Source organism: Maniola jurtina, chromosome 15 (genome assembly GCF_905333055.1).
Source record: "Maniola jurtina chromosome 15, ilManJurt1.1, whole genome shotgun sequence".
NCBI lineage: Eukaryota > Metazoa > Arthropoda > Insecta > Lepidoptera > Nymphalidae > Maniola > Maniola jurtina.
The window spans coordinates 3,237,395-3,254,855 of NC_060043.1; the positions used below are offsets into that span (position 1 = coordinate 3,237,395).

Consider the following 17,461-nt stretch of genomic DNA (forward strand, 5'->3'; position numbering starts at 1 on the left):
GATGCACATTGGCTACTTTTTATCTCGGAAAATTAAAGAGTTCCCACGTGATTCTTATCGGCCCAGCCATTTAACCGATTTAGTATATAAAATTTGGTACAGAGGTAGCTTGCGTCCCGAAAGTTGACATAGGTACGCAACTTTTCATCCCGGAAAAGCAAAGAGTTCCCACAGAATTTTTCAAAAACCTAAATCCACGCGGACGAAGTCGCGGGCATCATCTAGTGTAATCATAAAAGAATTTGTGAGTACCTGTTCTGAGCATTGGCTTCTTGTCTCTTGAGGGCATACTCAGCCCACACTCGTTGCGAGTCAACGAATTCCGCTTCCCAGGGCTGGATGTAGCGGTACAAGTTGGGAATGAGCTGATCTTCGTCGTGGGACATGCCTGAGCGGAAATGCGTGATTCCAACGTCGGTTTGCTTTGACCAACGGAGATCGGACTGTGGGAAAGAATTTGGTTTCAATTTACAAAACAAAGCATTTATTTAGGCCACGTTCTAGTTCTATCTAGTTGAATATACATGCACGGAATTCCATTATAATTGGACTAATCTAGATATTGCATACCTACACTCTCTCCACGGAGAGAAATTAGTATAAGGCTCTCTCTGTCACGTAATTCCGTACAAGTGACAAAGACAAAAATGAGCCTTAAACTTTTGAGAGACCAACCAATCACAAACAAACCTCTCCTAGATAGAGTATAGGCATACAGGAAGCTGACCGTGGAATTTCGGAAATCTTTAAAGTGATGCCGAAACCTAAAGCTTTTGAGAATCATACACAACTGTTAAAGAACACTATACCCTCCAATAATTGGGTAAACAATGGCATATTTTTTTCTTACCTGTGGAATCAAAACATGTCCCATAGACAGCATGCCGAGCCCGCCCAACTCTTTGGGCGTGTAAAAAACGACGGGCGGGAATCTCGAGGGCATTTTCGAGTTGAGGCCGATCTTGATACGCGTCTGTATCTTGTTCTCGCACTTCACCAGCAGGTCCAAAAGCTCTTGCGTGTTGACCACTGCTTCGCGGAAGTATGTCATTAGACCTGAGAATGAAAACAGATTATATTAAAAGAAGCTACATAATGGCGTTATTTTTGTAAAGATCTTCGTCTGTTTTGGCGTTTGTTGGCGCGCGTGCTCTGCCTTTTTGGGAGTGTTTTTTTTTTGTTGGGAAGCGCTCTAAAGTGGTGCCGTGCGTGTGTCGGCGAGCGCCGGCATAGACGACGTCCATACTTATATAGTTTCCCTAACTTGTAAATAACTACAAACTTGACATTGGCTAATCTTTGTAAAGCCAGACGAGAGAGAAAAAAAAATTTTTGTAAATCTCGTTCAATGAATTTTTAAAGCATCAAGTAGCTTGTCACACCATTAGTATGCCATTTTCCATGCAAACAAGGATGCATAATATTTAAAAAAAAAAATCTTTTCTCTTTTAATGTCTTCTTAGTCTTCAACTTATGATAAAAATGTGAGATTTTCTGTAAAAAAAAAAACTCCCTGCCTCAACCTTTCGTTCTTAAGGTCCTATCCTTCTAAGTTCTGGTATAAAAAGAATTCTTACCAATGAGTGCAGTGTTCCACTTGTTAACAATCTTGGTGAAGGTGGTGGACCCTGAAGCCATCAAAATCTGCCGCACTCTGTTGTGGAACCTTGCAAGAGATTCATCGTCAACTCGAAGGTAGCACTGCGCTGTCCTTTCTTTGGTCACTTCGTTCTGGAGGTTCCAGACACCGTCGCGGTGGGAGAGCTCTTCGTGTTGACTTCGGCACTATTTCAGAAAAATAATGGCTGTGATATTGCTGAACACACACAAACACACATACGCACGGACGCACGAAGGCACGCACGCACACACATTCACTCGTACGCACAAACGCTCGCACGCAAGTACGCACGTGCACAGGCACGAACACATACAGCTTAAAAGATAATCTGAAGGACCCTTAAGGATTTTCCAAAAATGACCCAAGGGTAAAATGAGGGTGTAAAAAGAGTGTATGTATTATAGAATAATAACCTAGAAAATCTTTGTATGGACTAAGAAATTCTTCATAGATTCCAGAACTAATTGATAGGGTACACAACTTTAGGTGGGAGATAACATCCAAAAGGTTTTTAAGAGATTAAATTAGTACTTGTAAACAAAGGTTTTACTTTTATAGTTATTTTTGCTGATACCATACTATGTTCTTTTTATTGTTACATTGATGAATTAATTCTAGTTAACTTTTTGATAGAAAGTTTTGGTATCTGCTAACAACTTACCTTAGGCAATATTCTGCACTCGAAGCCCGCCATATTGAACAGAAGGTTAGGATTGTCCTTGGAGTAGACAGAGACGAAGCTGTTCTCCCACTGTATCGTGGTAACAGAGCGCGGTAGACGGTTTTTGATGTCCCAGAACACTGCGCGACCTCTGTTAATGAAAAATAAATACCCCAGTAAGACATAAACATTTTTGGAATTTTACAGGAAAAACTGGCCACTTCTTAGATGTTTTAAAGTTTTAAGAGATAAAAACCTACTTTGAATACATTTAGAAAATGTCCTTTCTCTAAATTAGCGAACATCGAGGTCTGCTATTTTTTTCAGGTACAACTAAGCCCTTGACCGCAATCTCACCAGGTGGTAAGTGATGATGCAGTCCAAGATGGAAGCGAGCTAACCTGGTAGGGGTATGGCAGTTTTTATTTATCTCATACCCCCTTTGGTTTCACACGGCATCGAACCAGAATGATAAATAAAAAGTTTTAGAACAAACAACTAGAAGAACACTCACAAATTGACATCGTGTTTCATTAGTCGCATCCTCGCGTCTCTCGGCCAGCATTTCTTATTGTTGTAGCCGACTATGTTCTCGTTGTTTGGATCTGGATGCTCTGTCAGGTACCGTTGGATCAGGTCTCTCGCTTCTTCTGCGGTGAACCTGTAGGAAATTATTGTGAACTATCAAAATTGTTCTGAAACAGCAACACAAAAATATTTTTGGTCTGAAGTATAGTCACAATGCCTATTTACCGTCAGGACACACTTGCAAAAGGGAGTTGAAGTGGCTTCCTAGATAATAACTGAGACTCACAGTATCTTCGACTAGTAAACCTCTTCTTATTATCTATTTATTTTTGGACAGTGGTTTATCTTAATTTAGGATCATCCTTTTTGCTTGTTTTACTTTCTTTATAGGCCCAATATTTATGATTTAGATATAGCTAATTTTAAGAAAAATGTGTATCCTGTCGATTTATCGGCAGTACTGTCGTATAGGATGCGCCTGCTCCGCCACTCTGTCTTGGTACGACAGGAAATCGTACAGCAACTGTAGAGGTCCTACTATCTTGCTCACTCTTTGTAAGCCTAATACTTTCTAATATACCAGACCATTATATTAGAATTATTGATCTAACCTGAAGAAAATGTGTATCCTGTCGATATATCGGCAGTACAGTCGTATAGGATGCGCCTGCTCCGCCGCTCTGTCTTGGTACGAGAGGAAATCGTACAGCAACTGTAGAGGTCCTACTATCTCGCTCACTCTTTGTAAGCCTAATACTTTCTAATATACCCGACTATTATATTAGAATTTATGATCTAACCTGAAAAAAATGTGTATCCTGTCAATATATCGGCAGTACAGTCGTATAGGATGCGCCTGCTCCGCCGCTCTGTCTTGGTACGAGAGGAAATCGTTCGGCAATTGTGGAGGTCCTGCCATCTCGCTCGCTCTTTGCAGACCCAAAACAAGGAGATCCAACACGAGTCCGTAGTACTGAACTATAAACGACGCGAATTGGAGACCACGTATGATTCCGTAGGAGTTCGTGTGGTTCATGTCCTAGAACAAAGTTTTTGAATTCAGTTCACTTTCAAGTTTATCAACTGTAGGTAACTTTTTTCTTGGAAAATCAGATAGCGTTGCCTCAGGCGAGAGACTCAGCAGTACGATGCGATCGGCAAGGTCTGCAGACTTCAGTCGCCTCCAGAGCACAGGGACTCTCTGGTTTCAGGACCCCTACGCGGTTCATTATTCTTACTAACTTTGGATCTTGTGATATAACTATACTATTTTTGAGGGCAACAAATAAAGCTGAAATAAATTATTATTAGGTAACTCCTTTCAAGTTAAACATAGGTACATTTTTATAAGCGGCCAGCGATCTACAAATTTTTTTTCTTACAAAATAACGTTAGGTATTTCAAATTGTCAATTTCATTCGCTGACCCCTAATTTTCTGCTAGATTTAAAACAGCTGTTTTGTTTGGCGGCCTTTTTAAATACGTGTTACGTGTAAAATTCGTGTTACTTGCGCCCGAAAAACTCTACGATACTCTCGAATCGCGTCTAGAAAGACTTTACTTCAAGAACCTTACCTTGTAGTTAATAACCACGTTGTTCTTCGCGGTCATGTAGTCGGCGATGTTGTGATCGACGATCAATCGCAGGAGTCGATTGAGCAGCGTCAGATCGATCTTCTCGTACAGCTTCTCGAAACGCGACTCGAGCAGCACGTTGCATTCGCCCTCGCCGACCTCCCACACGTCTTGCAAGTTGTTGATACCTACACAAATGCGTCGCCATTTTTAACCCCCGACCCAAAAAGAGGGGTGTTATAAGTTTGACGTGTGTATTTGTGTGTCTGTGTATCTGTGTATCTGTCTGTGGCATCGTAGCGCCTAAACGAATGAACCGATTTTAATTTAGTTTTTTTTTGTTTGAAAGGTGGCTTGATCGAGAGTGTTCTTAGCTATAATCCAAAAAAATTGGTTCAGCCGTTTAAAAGTTATCAGCTCTTTTCTAGTTTTCTTGTAGAAAAGAAGGTTAGATAACCCTTAGGTTCATAATATTCAAGTGTCAATTGACAAATGTCAAGCTGTCAAGATGGACGTTGCCTAGATATACATAATTATTTATTTGAAAATGATGTTTTGGAAAACTCAAATACTATGGATTGTAGGCGAAGGTATAGGTAGGATTGTAGGGTGAATTGTATTAATTTACACTTGTAATTTATAAAGTACGAAAAAGTTAAAAAAAAAATACTAGCCATTTTTAATCATGACTAACATCCCCCTTTCCCCTCCAACTAAGCGTTAAGCTTGTGCTAGGAGGGGGTACGACAATAGTGCAAAGGGTGGGGTTTGAACCGTCGACCTTTCGGATTTCAGTCCGCTCCTATAACCGTTGAGCTATTGAGGCTTTTACAAACTGAAACCCGACTACGACTTGTATCTGCCGATACATATCCTTTTGGGTATGATAGTAGAAAAACATTTTGCTTCGTAAAAATAGGTGTATTGCAATAGCTGTACAATAAGCGAGTGAAGCGAGCATCACACTTATATTTCTAGTTTCTTTTATTAAGCTCCTTCGACTTCATACATTACACGTGTGGAAACAAAAATTATTTTTTACTTTTTAGTATTTGTGGTTATTGAAGTCGGTTTTATTTTATTTTTTTAATTTTCAGGAGTCAAGTTCGTATGTTCTACAGTAAAAGTAGCTGAATAATTTGTAGCATGTAATCAAACATACGATAGTGCCCGGCAAATAACTTGGACCTGAAGCAGCATAGTGGGAGAAAGTTGGCGAATCTGGGAAACGTAAGTCGACGTATCAACCAATCGCGTGCACCCGCGCCGACTGATCGACCAATCGCGTGCACCCGCGCCGACTGATTGACCAATCGCGTGCACCCGCCATTCGCGTCAATGCTCAAGTTGTTTGCCGGGCACTATAATTGAAAATACCCTTACCACTACGTGATTAATGGAAGTTCACGACTCTCAAAGAAACACAGAGCAGATTTAAAACACTATTTGCTGACAGTTTGTTTTGGATCAATGTCTTCATATCTGAGTCTTCTGCCGCTGAATGCGCAATCAACCAAAGTGAGGTTAGTAACAAGGGGATGGTACAACCATTGATCTCCTTTGCCATAACGCACACTTTGGGCAATCGCATTTATACATTCTTCAGTCTTCATAATCTTGATACATCCAATGGGTGAAATCATAACTGGTTTAAACTTTTAACAAAGTAATATTGCGTGCACGATAAAAGACCAGCTTTGCTTTGTAACGTCACAGAACTCAGGCCTGAACAGGAAGGGAGTAGGTTGGTATTATTTTTAATTTGATTTAATAAAAATAAAAAACAGTTGTTCCAACCAGTCACTTAATACCCATAATAGTAAAGCCTATAAGGACGAACCGCGTTTCTGAATGTTTCATTATGTGGTATATTTAATAGAAAGAAAAAATATATATAAATACGCCAACCATAGACCACAATTGCTTCCTCTTTCCTAATTCGAACCGCTAGGATATGGAACGCCCTTCCGGCGTCAGTTTTCCCTTCCACCTATAATATGGGTACCTTCAAGTCAAGAGTGAATAGGCAACTTCTAGGCAAGCGTGCTCCATCTCAGGCTGCATCATCACTTGCTAGCAGGTCTGATTGCAGAAAAGCGCTAGTCTATATAATTTAAAAAAAAAAAAAAAAACAAAAAAACAATTCGTCACGTTCGTATTTCAACTCGTACTTTGCACGCTAGCGAGCAAAATTACCACTTTCCACGCAGATTTCAAAAGGCAAAGTAATCCTTTCGGTGCAGAACAACCCATGGGGTTAAGACTGAAAACGGTCCGAGAATGCGTAAAAAGCTTCGCTTCAAAAACCATAAAAAAAACACAGCCAGAAAAAAAAACACATTACATACCCTGACACCACTTATACACCAGTAATGGAGATGGCTCGGTGTCGGCAGGCTTCACCCAGGGTGGCAACAAGCGCCGCTTGTCTGCTTCGTACCACAGATACTGGTCTAGGTAGGCGTCTGTTATCTTCTCCAGCGGTTCCACGTCGTACACTGGCACCAGATGAGAGTATAGGTCCATGAATTCGATGCCCACCTAAGGTCAAAGTATTTACATTCAATTTTATTGGTTTTTAACATTTATTATTATTAATATTTATAATAGACACATTAATTTTCTATGCCATGCTGATATAAAAGTTGTAAGTAAAAAGTCTATCTTTAACAAATGGTTACACTTCTTACAAGCGGACACACCAGGTGAGGTATATGCTCCATAGAACTGTATATATCTTATAGGTAGCACATGCTGGTTGCGCCACCACTGGTGTCCTAATGAGATAGTGCCCTTAAGCAAAATCTTCAAAAATTTGAAAAGCACTTAATATCTAACCTGTTCACAATAAATACATTTCGCTATTAAAACTTACAATTTACACAAACGTTTTCAAGAATTACCACACCAACTTTTTAAATCTGATTATCCTTGAGTTGACATTTCTTTCAGAATATTTTGGTGTTGTGCTTGTATAAAAGAGGCGGGAAAGGGTATGGGACATTACATACTAGCCTACATTCTTGAATAAAAAGTTTTCATATAATACATACCTCTCGGAAAGTCCTCTGAGTGAGTAAATGACGCTTGATCCTCGACAAGGCCTCGTGGGGATTATCGTAGGCCTGTTCAATGAGGCCCAACTCCTCTCTCTGACTCTGGTTAAGCCTGGACTTGACACTGTAGGCCTCTTTCAATCGCTCCAAGGCCAGGATAAGGAGTTTGGTGTCATGCTTGTACGAGAGAGGCGGGAACGGAATGGGTGCGAAACGACGCGATTCCAGCCAGTGGACGGTTGTCGTGTAGATTGCTACGGCTTCCTCGGGCGAGATGTATGGACCGTCCTATGGAAATATTAAAAAAATAACCATCTAAAACTACAAGTGTAGAACAAGCAGAAAATCTTTTTCATTGTAATCCTAGCTTCTTGATTCAATGTATAAATCATATAGAAATATTTAACACGTCATATTATGGATCAGAAACAAAAAGTCAGGAGGGCTGAAAAAAGTTTTTTTTTTTTAAAACAAAATATTTATTATTAAAACATTTAAAACTAGCTCATGCCCTCGACTTCGCCCACATGGACTACAAATCTCAAACCCCTATTTTACCAGGGGTTGAATTTTCAAAAACCCTTCGAAGCGGATGTCTACATTATCATAGCTATCTGCAGCATATAACAAACACTGATCCAGTAGTTTGAGCTGTGCGTTGATAGATCCGTCAGTCAGTCAGTGTCACTTTTTCCTTTTACTATATATTTAGATTTTAGTTGGGCGGATAAACATATTCTTACCTTGAGATAGTTATGCTGTCTCTCTTGCTCAGCCTTCAAGTAGAGCCTAGTGAGTCGACCCAGGTTCTTCTTGCACACGGTCTTGTCGACTGTGGCGCCGCGGCGGATCCTCTCGCGGTTGTAATGCGCAGTATTAGTCCACCAATCCGCTTTCATTTTCACGTATCGGAGAATCATGTTCTCGATTGGCGTTGGGAGGCCAGGCACCTAAAATGAAAATTCAATTAGTACTTGTATTTTAATCTATAGACTAACGCTTGGTTGCAATCAGATTTGCTGGCAAGTGATGATGCAGCCTAAGATGGGGCGCACTTGCCAATTCATATAGAAGAGGCCTATTCACTCTTGATTTTAAGGTTCCCATATTAAAAATACGACAAAATCTAAATTATTTTCGAATAAATTGGACTAATACAATGTGTTCAAGTTACAATTGAATCGCTAATGTGACATTCTTCAGTCGCGTGCTTTTCGATGAAGGAAATCTATCTTTCGCTTTCATTAATCCAACAACATGTCTAACTAATAAAAGTTAGTCCTTCTTTCACTAATTCTATGACTACCTTTAATTACCCATCTTATCAATTGGTACAATAAAGAACCCTGCTATAAATTCTTAACCACCATTTTTGAAGTCAGTTGAAAAACACCGATGCTCGCAACTCAAGGTTGAAGGGAGATTCGACGCACTGCTTTGTCGCAGTTTTTGCGACACCTACCTACACCTATGACCAATAGGAATAATTACTCACTTTCCAAGGTATGTTGGCTTTCCAGCAGCGCCAGGCCTCGGACAGATGCTGCAGGATGGTCCGCGCCTTGTTCTGCTTGATGCCCTCCGGCATCATGTCCACTATGTCGTGCATCACTGACGCTCGCAACTCGAGGTCGAAGTGAGATTCCACGCGCTGCTTTGTCACAGTTTTTGCGACTCCTGTTTATCAAACACGCAATAAGTTTATTTTCATAAGAGTTAAGATTTAAAAGTGTCTCCAAATGCATTTTTTAGATAAATTTTGCTCTCCAATAATAATAAAAAACCCCTAAAGAAACAAAGCAAGATAGATTGCATTGCAATTTGATTGGATTTGCAATGAAGACTTACGAAGTTCAATACTGTTTAAGATTAATTCTTATTTATCTTCAATGAATTTTATATTCCATTCCTTCAGAATCTAAATTAAGCAAAGACTTGCCAAAATTTGCCAAATCAAATCATAGCACTTCTGCATGCATTCTGCAATCCAAAAGGCTGGAGTGAGAGAGTCAAAAACTTAAAGTTACCTTTGGAATGTCTGCCTTCAAACTGCCTGGAAAGCAGGTTTCCAAGCCATCTCTCGAGCAGTGGCGTGATTCCGCGCATGAAGAAAAGCCACACACGCCATCCTGGAGCCCAGAAGCCACAGCCTGGGCCTTTTGATACGGGACCCTGAGCAAAGTATGGAGTTAAGACAAAGTTGAAGAAGCTGATACAACAGTTCTATAGCTGTGGATAGTGTAGTTGATTATATATTTACCAATATTGTATGAGAGATTTAAGTTTTAGTTCTAATATGTAGTTGTATATGTAATTGTTTATTGTCACAAATAAAAAAATAAAAAACTGTTTTCGAGAAAATTCAAGCCTCAATTACTTCGGAGGCCATCCCTTACCTCACGAACATTTCGTGGACGACTTAAATCGACTTGAAACAAGTAATTTAAGATGTTTTCAAAAAAAAAATGCAGTGATTCAGGAATCAACTGCATTTTTTTTTTCAGCCTGAACCATAAACTGCATAAGTTTTGTTTTTTTAACCCCCGACCCAAAAAGAGGGGTGTTATAAGTTTGACGTGTGTATCTGTGTATCTGTGTGTCTGTGTATCTGTGTATCTATGTATCTGTGTATCTGTCTGTGGCATCGTAGCGCCTAAACGAATAAACCGATTTTAATTTAGTTTTTTTTGTTTGAAAGGTGGCTTGATCGAGAGTGTTCTTAGCTATAATTCAAGAAAATCGGTTCAGCTGTTTGAAAGTTCTTCTTCTTCTCTCTGGGCTGGTTTCCGCACTTAAACGTTTCCGTCTGTTGTGCGTCTGTTTGAAAGTTATCAGCTCTTTTCTAGTCACTGTTACCTTCACTATTTGTGGGGGGTGTTATAAATTTTTAATTTACACTTGTTTGGTTACGTGCTAAATATGAAAGAGGAAGACGAATTCTCGCTTACCGTATTAAACCGGTAGTAAATCAGATGTTTCAAGTCCTTGCACATTCTGATCTGCCGCATGAGCTTGTACTTGTATCTGTACATTCCAGTCAGCTGGCCGACGTGTGCGAAGATGTACTGAAGACCATCGGCCAGTTGGAAGGAGTCCACGTTGTTCAGGCGGTACTGGACGTGCGAGTCCACTATCAGCTTCGTCAACCGGAGGATCTCACGGCACAAGTGGAACGCTGTAATAAAATAAAATCGGTCAAGTGCGAGTCGGACTCGCACAGGAAGGGTTCCGTACCATCGTACGGTTGCAGTAACACTTTTAATAGTCCTGATAACACTTTTTTTCATGGCGGCCATTTCAAAATTTATTATTATTACCTATTTATTGCTATAGCGGCAATAGAAATAAACATTCTGTGCAAACAGCTTTCTACCTATTATGCTTCATGAGATATAGCCAGCTGACAGACGGACGGACGAAAAAAATCGTTTACTTTGTCTCGCTCACTCATAATATGGGGAACAATACGCACTGCCCATCTAATGAGATTAATTTGCGCGTTCATTGCCACGTTCGTTTGTTGCACCTTTGGGAGTTTCTTTCAGAGCATTTATTCTAAATTATTTTCTACGTTTTACTTACCGTTACCGAAGCGGGACTTCTTTCTCTCCTTAGTGGTGAGAGTCTTCACAGGTTTCAAGTTGAAGTTATAGTCCAAATGCAAGTAGTTCAGATTCTTCCTGTGGATGAGCAGGTTGAGCATGTTGTACCCTTGCCTGCACACCTGCAGACCAGCTTCCACCCAATCCAGGGTTGTGGTTTGGAAGAACTTCGTCGATTTGAACGAACGGAAGAGGTACCTAAGGGATGAAGATACATTAATGTTAGCAAGTTGCAAGGTGGACACCTATTTAGTGTGTTTATGGTAAGTTGATTGAATCGTAAACAATAAATCATTCAGAAGATGCTTCAACGTCAATAGCCTTATTTTGTGTTTTAACTGTACATTAAACTTGAACTGTTCACATATAACGCCACTTGAATTGGGGTTAAATTCGTCTAACGCCAAACGCCATTGTGAATGCCGTTGTTGATCTTGGCTACGTTGTTGGCCGTTAACTTCTAATGTCTCGGCCGGACATAAGAAGTTCCCTTACTGTTGTGAACTGTAGTCAATATTTACTCACCTCTTCTTCTGTGGTTTGGGCGGTCGATGCTTGAGCGCGTTGAGCACGTAATACTTGAGTAGCTTCTGGTACGACACGCGCACTTTGACGGGCTGGCCGGGCGGGCAGTGCTCTTTGTACCACGTCTTTACTAGAGGGACATCGATGGCTCGGCGTGTGCGACCTATTCGAGGTGAAAATAAGATGAATTTGAGTGAAGCCTAAATTGTGACCTCAAATCTATAGGCCAAGAACTGATTGCAGATTGAAAAGATAGAAAATAAAACTCGACTGACAAACTTGCACCTTATCCAGGGTCAAAATGTTTTACATAAGTGTTTTAAAACATGTTCATATGTTTGTGTGTATAATTTACTCGAAGTCTAAACTTTTAGACATTTTTACATGATTTTTATGTTGCTGTACAACATATTGCTAATATTTGTTTCAAGGATCTATGAGTCATTTAATATAATTGTTAGACTACAATTGGACCTGTAAGGTTTACTCACGTAAGTAGCTTAAATTAACTTACAACAAATTCACTAATTACTAACTAAGTTATTTACCTTAGTGAATTTGTTGTCAATCAAATATGTAAGCTACATACATGAGTAAAATTTGTAAGTGCAATTGCGGCCTTAGTATTCACAATAACACAACCATATTCATAGGTATTAAGATATTTTATTAATGCTAATGTTGATAGTATAACACTTCCCGTACCTAAGTTTTCCAGAATTTACCTCCTAAAGAGTAAAAGAAGATAAAACTTAGCATTATGGGACATTTTTGCAATGTAACAAAACTATAGGCCAATAGAGTAAAACAGGAACATACCTGATCTCATATTGAATGGTCTTGGAGCCCACAACAGTGCAATCCCATTGGCAGTGTTGTCCGTATACAAAGCTGTCTCTTGTAGGAATGGAGACACTTCTTCTGGGAGTAAGAAATCTTCCTCTTCTGGTACCGGGTCTAGAGATTTCACAGTATGTCTATGGGATATTGGATTGATGAGAGGATCAAAGTAGAACGCTGGTAAGTCAGGGTCTTCTGTTTTGATGTATACCACGTTTGGAGTGTGATACCTGTTGAAAAATGTAACCATGAGGTTTAATATAGAAGAATTTACCAAGTAATGATGTATTGCTGGGTACTTCAAGGTAAAGAGAGGGGATATAGATGGATAAATGAAGTTTTGTTTTTCAGATGTTATACAATCTCTTTACAATGCTTGTTTTTTTAATCCTTACTAATATTATAAATGCGAAAGTGTGTCTGTCTGTCTGTCTGTCGGCTACGTTTTCACGGCCCAACCACTGAACCGATTTTAAAGAAATTTGGTACAGATTTGGGATACATCCCAGGGAAGGACATAGGCTACTTTTTATCCCGGAAATTTGAGTTCCTACTGGATTTAAAAAACCGAAATCCACGCGGGCGAAGCCGCGGGCATCCTCTAGTATAGAATAATGAACATAATATTATGACAAATTGGCTATGATTCTGATCAGTAGAATTATCATTTACATAGCTTTAGCATATGAACGCAGTTGCTAAAAGATTAACGCCCTAAGCGCCGCTATTGTGCTTAATAGCGTAACTGTTTTTAATGTTGAAGCATAAAAAACAGCATTAAAACAACTTACCAAGACAGTTGAACGAAATGTGGCAAGTTGTTGTACAGGTATGGAAAAGCGATCCTGTACTCTGTCCTGATTGGCTGACGAATGATAATCTTATTGATGTCATTAAACTCATTCCAATCTTCGTCACCAGCTGAATTATCCTTCACCAGGGGCTCAAACTTTGGACCACCAGGTATTGCCATATTTAAAGCTTTGGCAGTGAAGAAACTCTTTGAATCAAATAGGTAGAAATAGTTATCATCGACCAGGTCTGTGAGCAATTGATTCGCAAGTCGGTACAGAGTTGCCATTTGGGGTAAAGTCAAGTTCCATTTTCTGTAAGTTGACCCGTTTACATGTCTCGTGTTTAATAGTGGTTTGTGGTCGTAGAACCATGAGGCAACTGCGGCATCTTCATCTGGGTCCATTTCTATTTGAATTGGCTCTAAGGGTTCTACATCTAAGATGTTATCAGCGTAATCTAACGGTGGTTCCTCATCATCGAATGGAGGGAAGCGCATACGTTTGAAATGACGTCGATCGCGCTTTTCTCTTCTCATCATAATCCACATAGTACCCCACTGTGCTATGTATACTGGCTCAATGACCCATGGGATTTCATTCACGAAAGTTATTGCACCCGTAATATGGTAAAGGACTCGTACATCCCTAATCTGTTCCCAAGGCATAGGCATATTTTCTAACAGCTTCATAACAGCATGGGGCATGTATTTTAGGGCTCCGAGGTATACTCTTTTGTCATGCCTGTATTTACGACTGGTCATGTCACCATGGTCGCGAATGATTTTGCGAATATGCTCAGGTGGCATGTCTTCTTTTTGAGCGTCCACGAAACCAAATTTTCTCTTTTCGGCAAAACGCTTTGACTGCAGTTGGAGCCATTTTTGAGCTGTTGTGAAAAATTAGACATTTGTGGGTTACTATAAGTAATTACTAGTGTTTGCTTGCATTTTTTTTTACAAAGAAAAATAACTTTGTACATTTATCTAAGTTAGATAATATTATGGAAAGAGCAGTATTTCATAATGTTACATAACAAATTAATATTTCATGACTGTGATCTTTTGTGTGGGATACACATCATGAAGTTAATGTCTAACAACAGACAATTTATTCAAGAACATTTAAAGAATGCAGGACAAATCAATAAACAAACACAGTGTCGGATTTATAATATTATTATAGGTATTATGACTATTATGATCTATTATAATTTAAAAGCACACCTTGACTTATTGGCATTTTTAGTTAAGTTTTGTAACTTAGTTGTAAAGGGAACTGTTTGCAGCGAGCAGCATTTTTCAATTGTACTAAAATTGAAAAATTATATCTTTTACTGCATTTGTTTGATTTTTAATTTAACCCTGTGAAATATTTCAGTCACATACATTAAAATGCTGAAAATTGGGCCTCAGGGTAGTTACAAATATAAAATTTGTAAATAGTATTATACACTAAAATAAGGTTAGGTCAGTTCGGAGAATAATCTATCAGGGAGCACTGCCCTGGAGTGCAGCCACTAAGACTTTTTAAAAGGAGAAACTGACTGATGTAGCAACATACAGCTCAAACTACTGGGTCTAGAAACTTCTTCATTCTTAGTGGAGAATTCTATAATAAAGAGATCTCTATAACATAGACATAAGAAAACATAGATATATCCATTAAAGGAATATAATTAAAGAATTCCTGCAGGTTTACAAAGCAGAGATAGAGAAAGGATTACACTCAAAACTACTGAATACAACTGGCAGAAATGAAAAGATCAAACCTCAATTTGCTTTTAATACTTATTTGGGTAAGTACCTAGGTGTTAGGAACATCAATGGCTAGGCTGGTGTATTCACACTGTAGTAATGCAATGGACCTCACCTTTATCCTTGATCTTCTCCTCTGATATATGATGTGGTTTGGGAGGCTGAGTTGGCGGCACAGGGGGCGCCGCGGCCGTGGCGGCAGCGTGCGCCTGCAGAGCCGCTTGTTGCGCCGCCGCCAGCTGCTGCTGGGCCATCATGGTGGCCCAGGGGTTGGGCCCCAAGAGGTACGGCGGCAGCGACATGGCTGCGGCTTCTTATAACATAAAAAAAGTGTAAGTACTTAAGAAGCTTACATTTTGGTTATAAAAATACTTAATGCAAGTTCGAGGAAGTTGTTAGATGAGAGCCGGAGGGGCCGTTTACATGTTCCTACGCCTATGTCTCGCACAAGACTCAAATTTCATGATTGATTAATGATTGATATAAACAAACGGTAGGCTAAAATACAACCTACACCGATTGTTTCAGATCTATTTAAATACACTCACACGTGGATTTTTTACACTAAAAAACTGTAACAATAGCCTAAAACAAACAACAGACACCGGTAACCAAATTATACACTCTCATACTTCTACAAAAATAACTCACTTTTCTCTCTTTCGGCCTACTTAACTATATAACTAACACAATTATTGAAATACATTGGATTATTTAGAAATTTACTCGTTGCAAATAGAAAACGCAATATTTTACGCGGCAGCCATTTGCAATTTGGATTTTAGTCCATCGCGCCTAGAATCTAGAGATGTAAGTGTTTTTGACGATGAAATTGAAAAGGTCGATAATTTCCCGACCAATAGTGTGACTAGTTATGCGAAATAATATTATGTTGTTTGGCTTTTTCATTTTTTCCATGGCGTGAACAACACATTAAGCCATCGGTTCCGGTTATTATTGCTAGTATGAATCGTAACAATCGTTAACAGCTGATAACACGAGGAAAACGTCACAGGCTCTTGCGTTGTTTTTCGATAGGTGCATATAAACATCAACATTTCTAGGCACAGGAGATTTACCTGTACCTAGTCTCATGTACCTACTCAGTTCTTCTTTTAAAATATGTACACATTTATTTCCTGTATCATCATCATCATCATCATCATCATCAGCCTGTGGACGTCCACTGCTGGACATAGGCCTTCCCTATAGAGCGCCACCACACCCGGTCCTCAGCCTTCCTCATCCAGCCACTTCCCGCCAGCCGCTTTATATCGTCGGTCCATCGTGCTGGAGGGCGTCCCACACTACGTTTGCTCAAACGCGGTCTCCACTCAAGGACTTTCCGGCTCCAACGGCCATCGCCTCTACGACAGGCATGGCCTGCCCACTGCCACTTCAGCTTGCTAATAGTCTGGGCTATGTCAGTGACCTTGGTTGGACCAGGACCTTGGACCAGGAGAACCAAGGAGTTTCCCTGAGGGATAAGATCCGAAATGAGGAGTCATTTCGGATCTTATCCCTCAGGTAAACTCCTAACATAGCCCTCTCCATAGCTCGCTGAGCAACTTTGAATTTGTGAACAAGGCCATTTGTCAGTGTCCACGTTTCAGCACCATAGGTGAGGACGGGAAGGACACACTGGTTGAAGACTTTTGTTTTCAGGCATTGAGGAATTGACGATGAGAAGACTTGACTTAGTTTTCCAAAAGCTGCCCAGCCTAGCCGAATTCTTCTGTTGGCTTCCTCATCGAAATTGCTTCTGCCTAGTTGAATTATTTGGCCAAGGTAGTTGTATTGTGAAACAATTTCGATGCCAACATTTTCGACGCGAACCGGTGTCGGGACAACGTGCTGATTGAGCATTATCTTTGTTTTATCCATGTTTATCCCGAGACCGACACGTCTGGAAGAGCGGCTTAGGCTACACAGCATCTCCTCGAGATCTTGCGGAGATTCTGCTAAGATAACCACGTCGTCAGCGAACCGTAGGTGTGAGATGTACTCGCCATTTATGTTAAGTCCTCGTCCTTTCCAGTCCAGCGTTTTGAAGAGGTCTTCCAGTGCACTGTTAAACAGTTTTGGAGATATTACGTCCCCCTGTCTAACACCCCTTCGCAATCTGATAGTTTTGTCTGCTGAGACTGTATTTGGACGGTCATTGACGCAGAATCGTAAATACATCGCAGCACCTCGATATACCGCCAATCGACCTGGCATCTTTGCAATGATTCCAAAACAGCCCAAGTTTCGATAGAGTCGAAGGCTTTCTCATAGTCCACAAAGGCAAGACAGCTCCTTGTCTCCTTTTTTAAAGAAGAGGATTACTACACTCTTGCTCCATGCTTTCGGCGTTGTTCCATTCATGATGACGTCATTAAATAACTCCTTAAGCTCTGTGAGTACAGGGGTACTACCTCCTGCACGTAGGAGTTCTGATGTGATGCCGTCATATTATTCTATGAGGCTAGGTAGGGAGGGCTATTCGCATTTCCTGTATCGTTT

General features: G+C 40.1%; 1 protein-coding gene across 2 annotated transcripts in view; it reads right to left on the bottom strand.

Annotated features, from left to right (window-relative positions):
- The window catches only part of LOC123872267 (pre-mRNA-processing-splicing factor 8), a 35,152-nt gene extending 19,338 nt beyond the window's left edge, over positions 1–15,814 (bottom strand). The window contains exons 1-20 of one of the 2 annotated variants that reach the window (XM_045916439.1): positions 15,608–15,814; positions 15,072–15,269; positions 13,200–14,088; positions 12,388–12,638; positions 11,569–11,731; positions 11,024–11,241; positions 10,390–10,616; positions 9,469–9,613; positions 8,937–9,118; positions 8,185–8,391; positions 7,439–7,729; positions 6,734–6,926; positions 4,386–4,573; positions 3,667–3,849; positions 3,422–3,477; positions 2,797–2,943; positions 2,283–2,433; positions 1,578–1,785; positions 851–1,056; positions 253–443 (exon numbers count right to left, since the gene is read on the bottom strand). In XM_045916439.1, the coding sequence (XP_045772395.1) occupies positions 253–443; positions 851–1,056; positions 1,578–1,785; positions 2,283–2,433; positions 2,797–2,943; positions 3,422–3,477; positions 3,667–3,849; positions 4,386–4,573; positions 6,734–6,926; positions 7,439–7,729; positions 8,185–8,391; positions 8,937–9,118; positions 9,469–9,613; positions 10,390–10,616; positions 11,024–11,241; positions 11,569–11,731; positions 12,388–12,638; positions 13,200–14,088; positions 15,072–15,258 (4,283 nt within the window). In that variant the 5' untranslated portion in view covers positions 15,259–15,269; positions 15,608–15,814. Of the gene's footprint in view, positions 1–252; positions 444–850; positions 1,057–1,577; positions 1,786–2,282; positions 2,434–2,796; positions 2,944–3,421; positions 3,478–3,610; positions 3,850–4,385; positions 4,574–6,733; positions 6,927–7,438; positions 7,730–8,184; positions 8,392–8,936; positions 9,119–9,468; positions 9,614–10,389; positions 10,617–11,023; positions 11,242–11,568; positions 11,732–12,387; positions 12,639–13,199; positions 14,089–15,071; positions 15,270–15,607 lie in introns of both variants that reach the window. The other variant, XM_045916440.1, reaches the window with a different exon arrangement.
- Between the last annotated feature and the right edge of the window lie 1,647 nt (positions 15,815–17,461).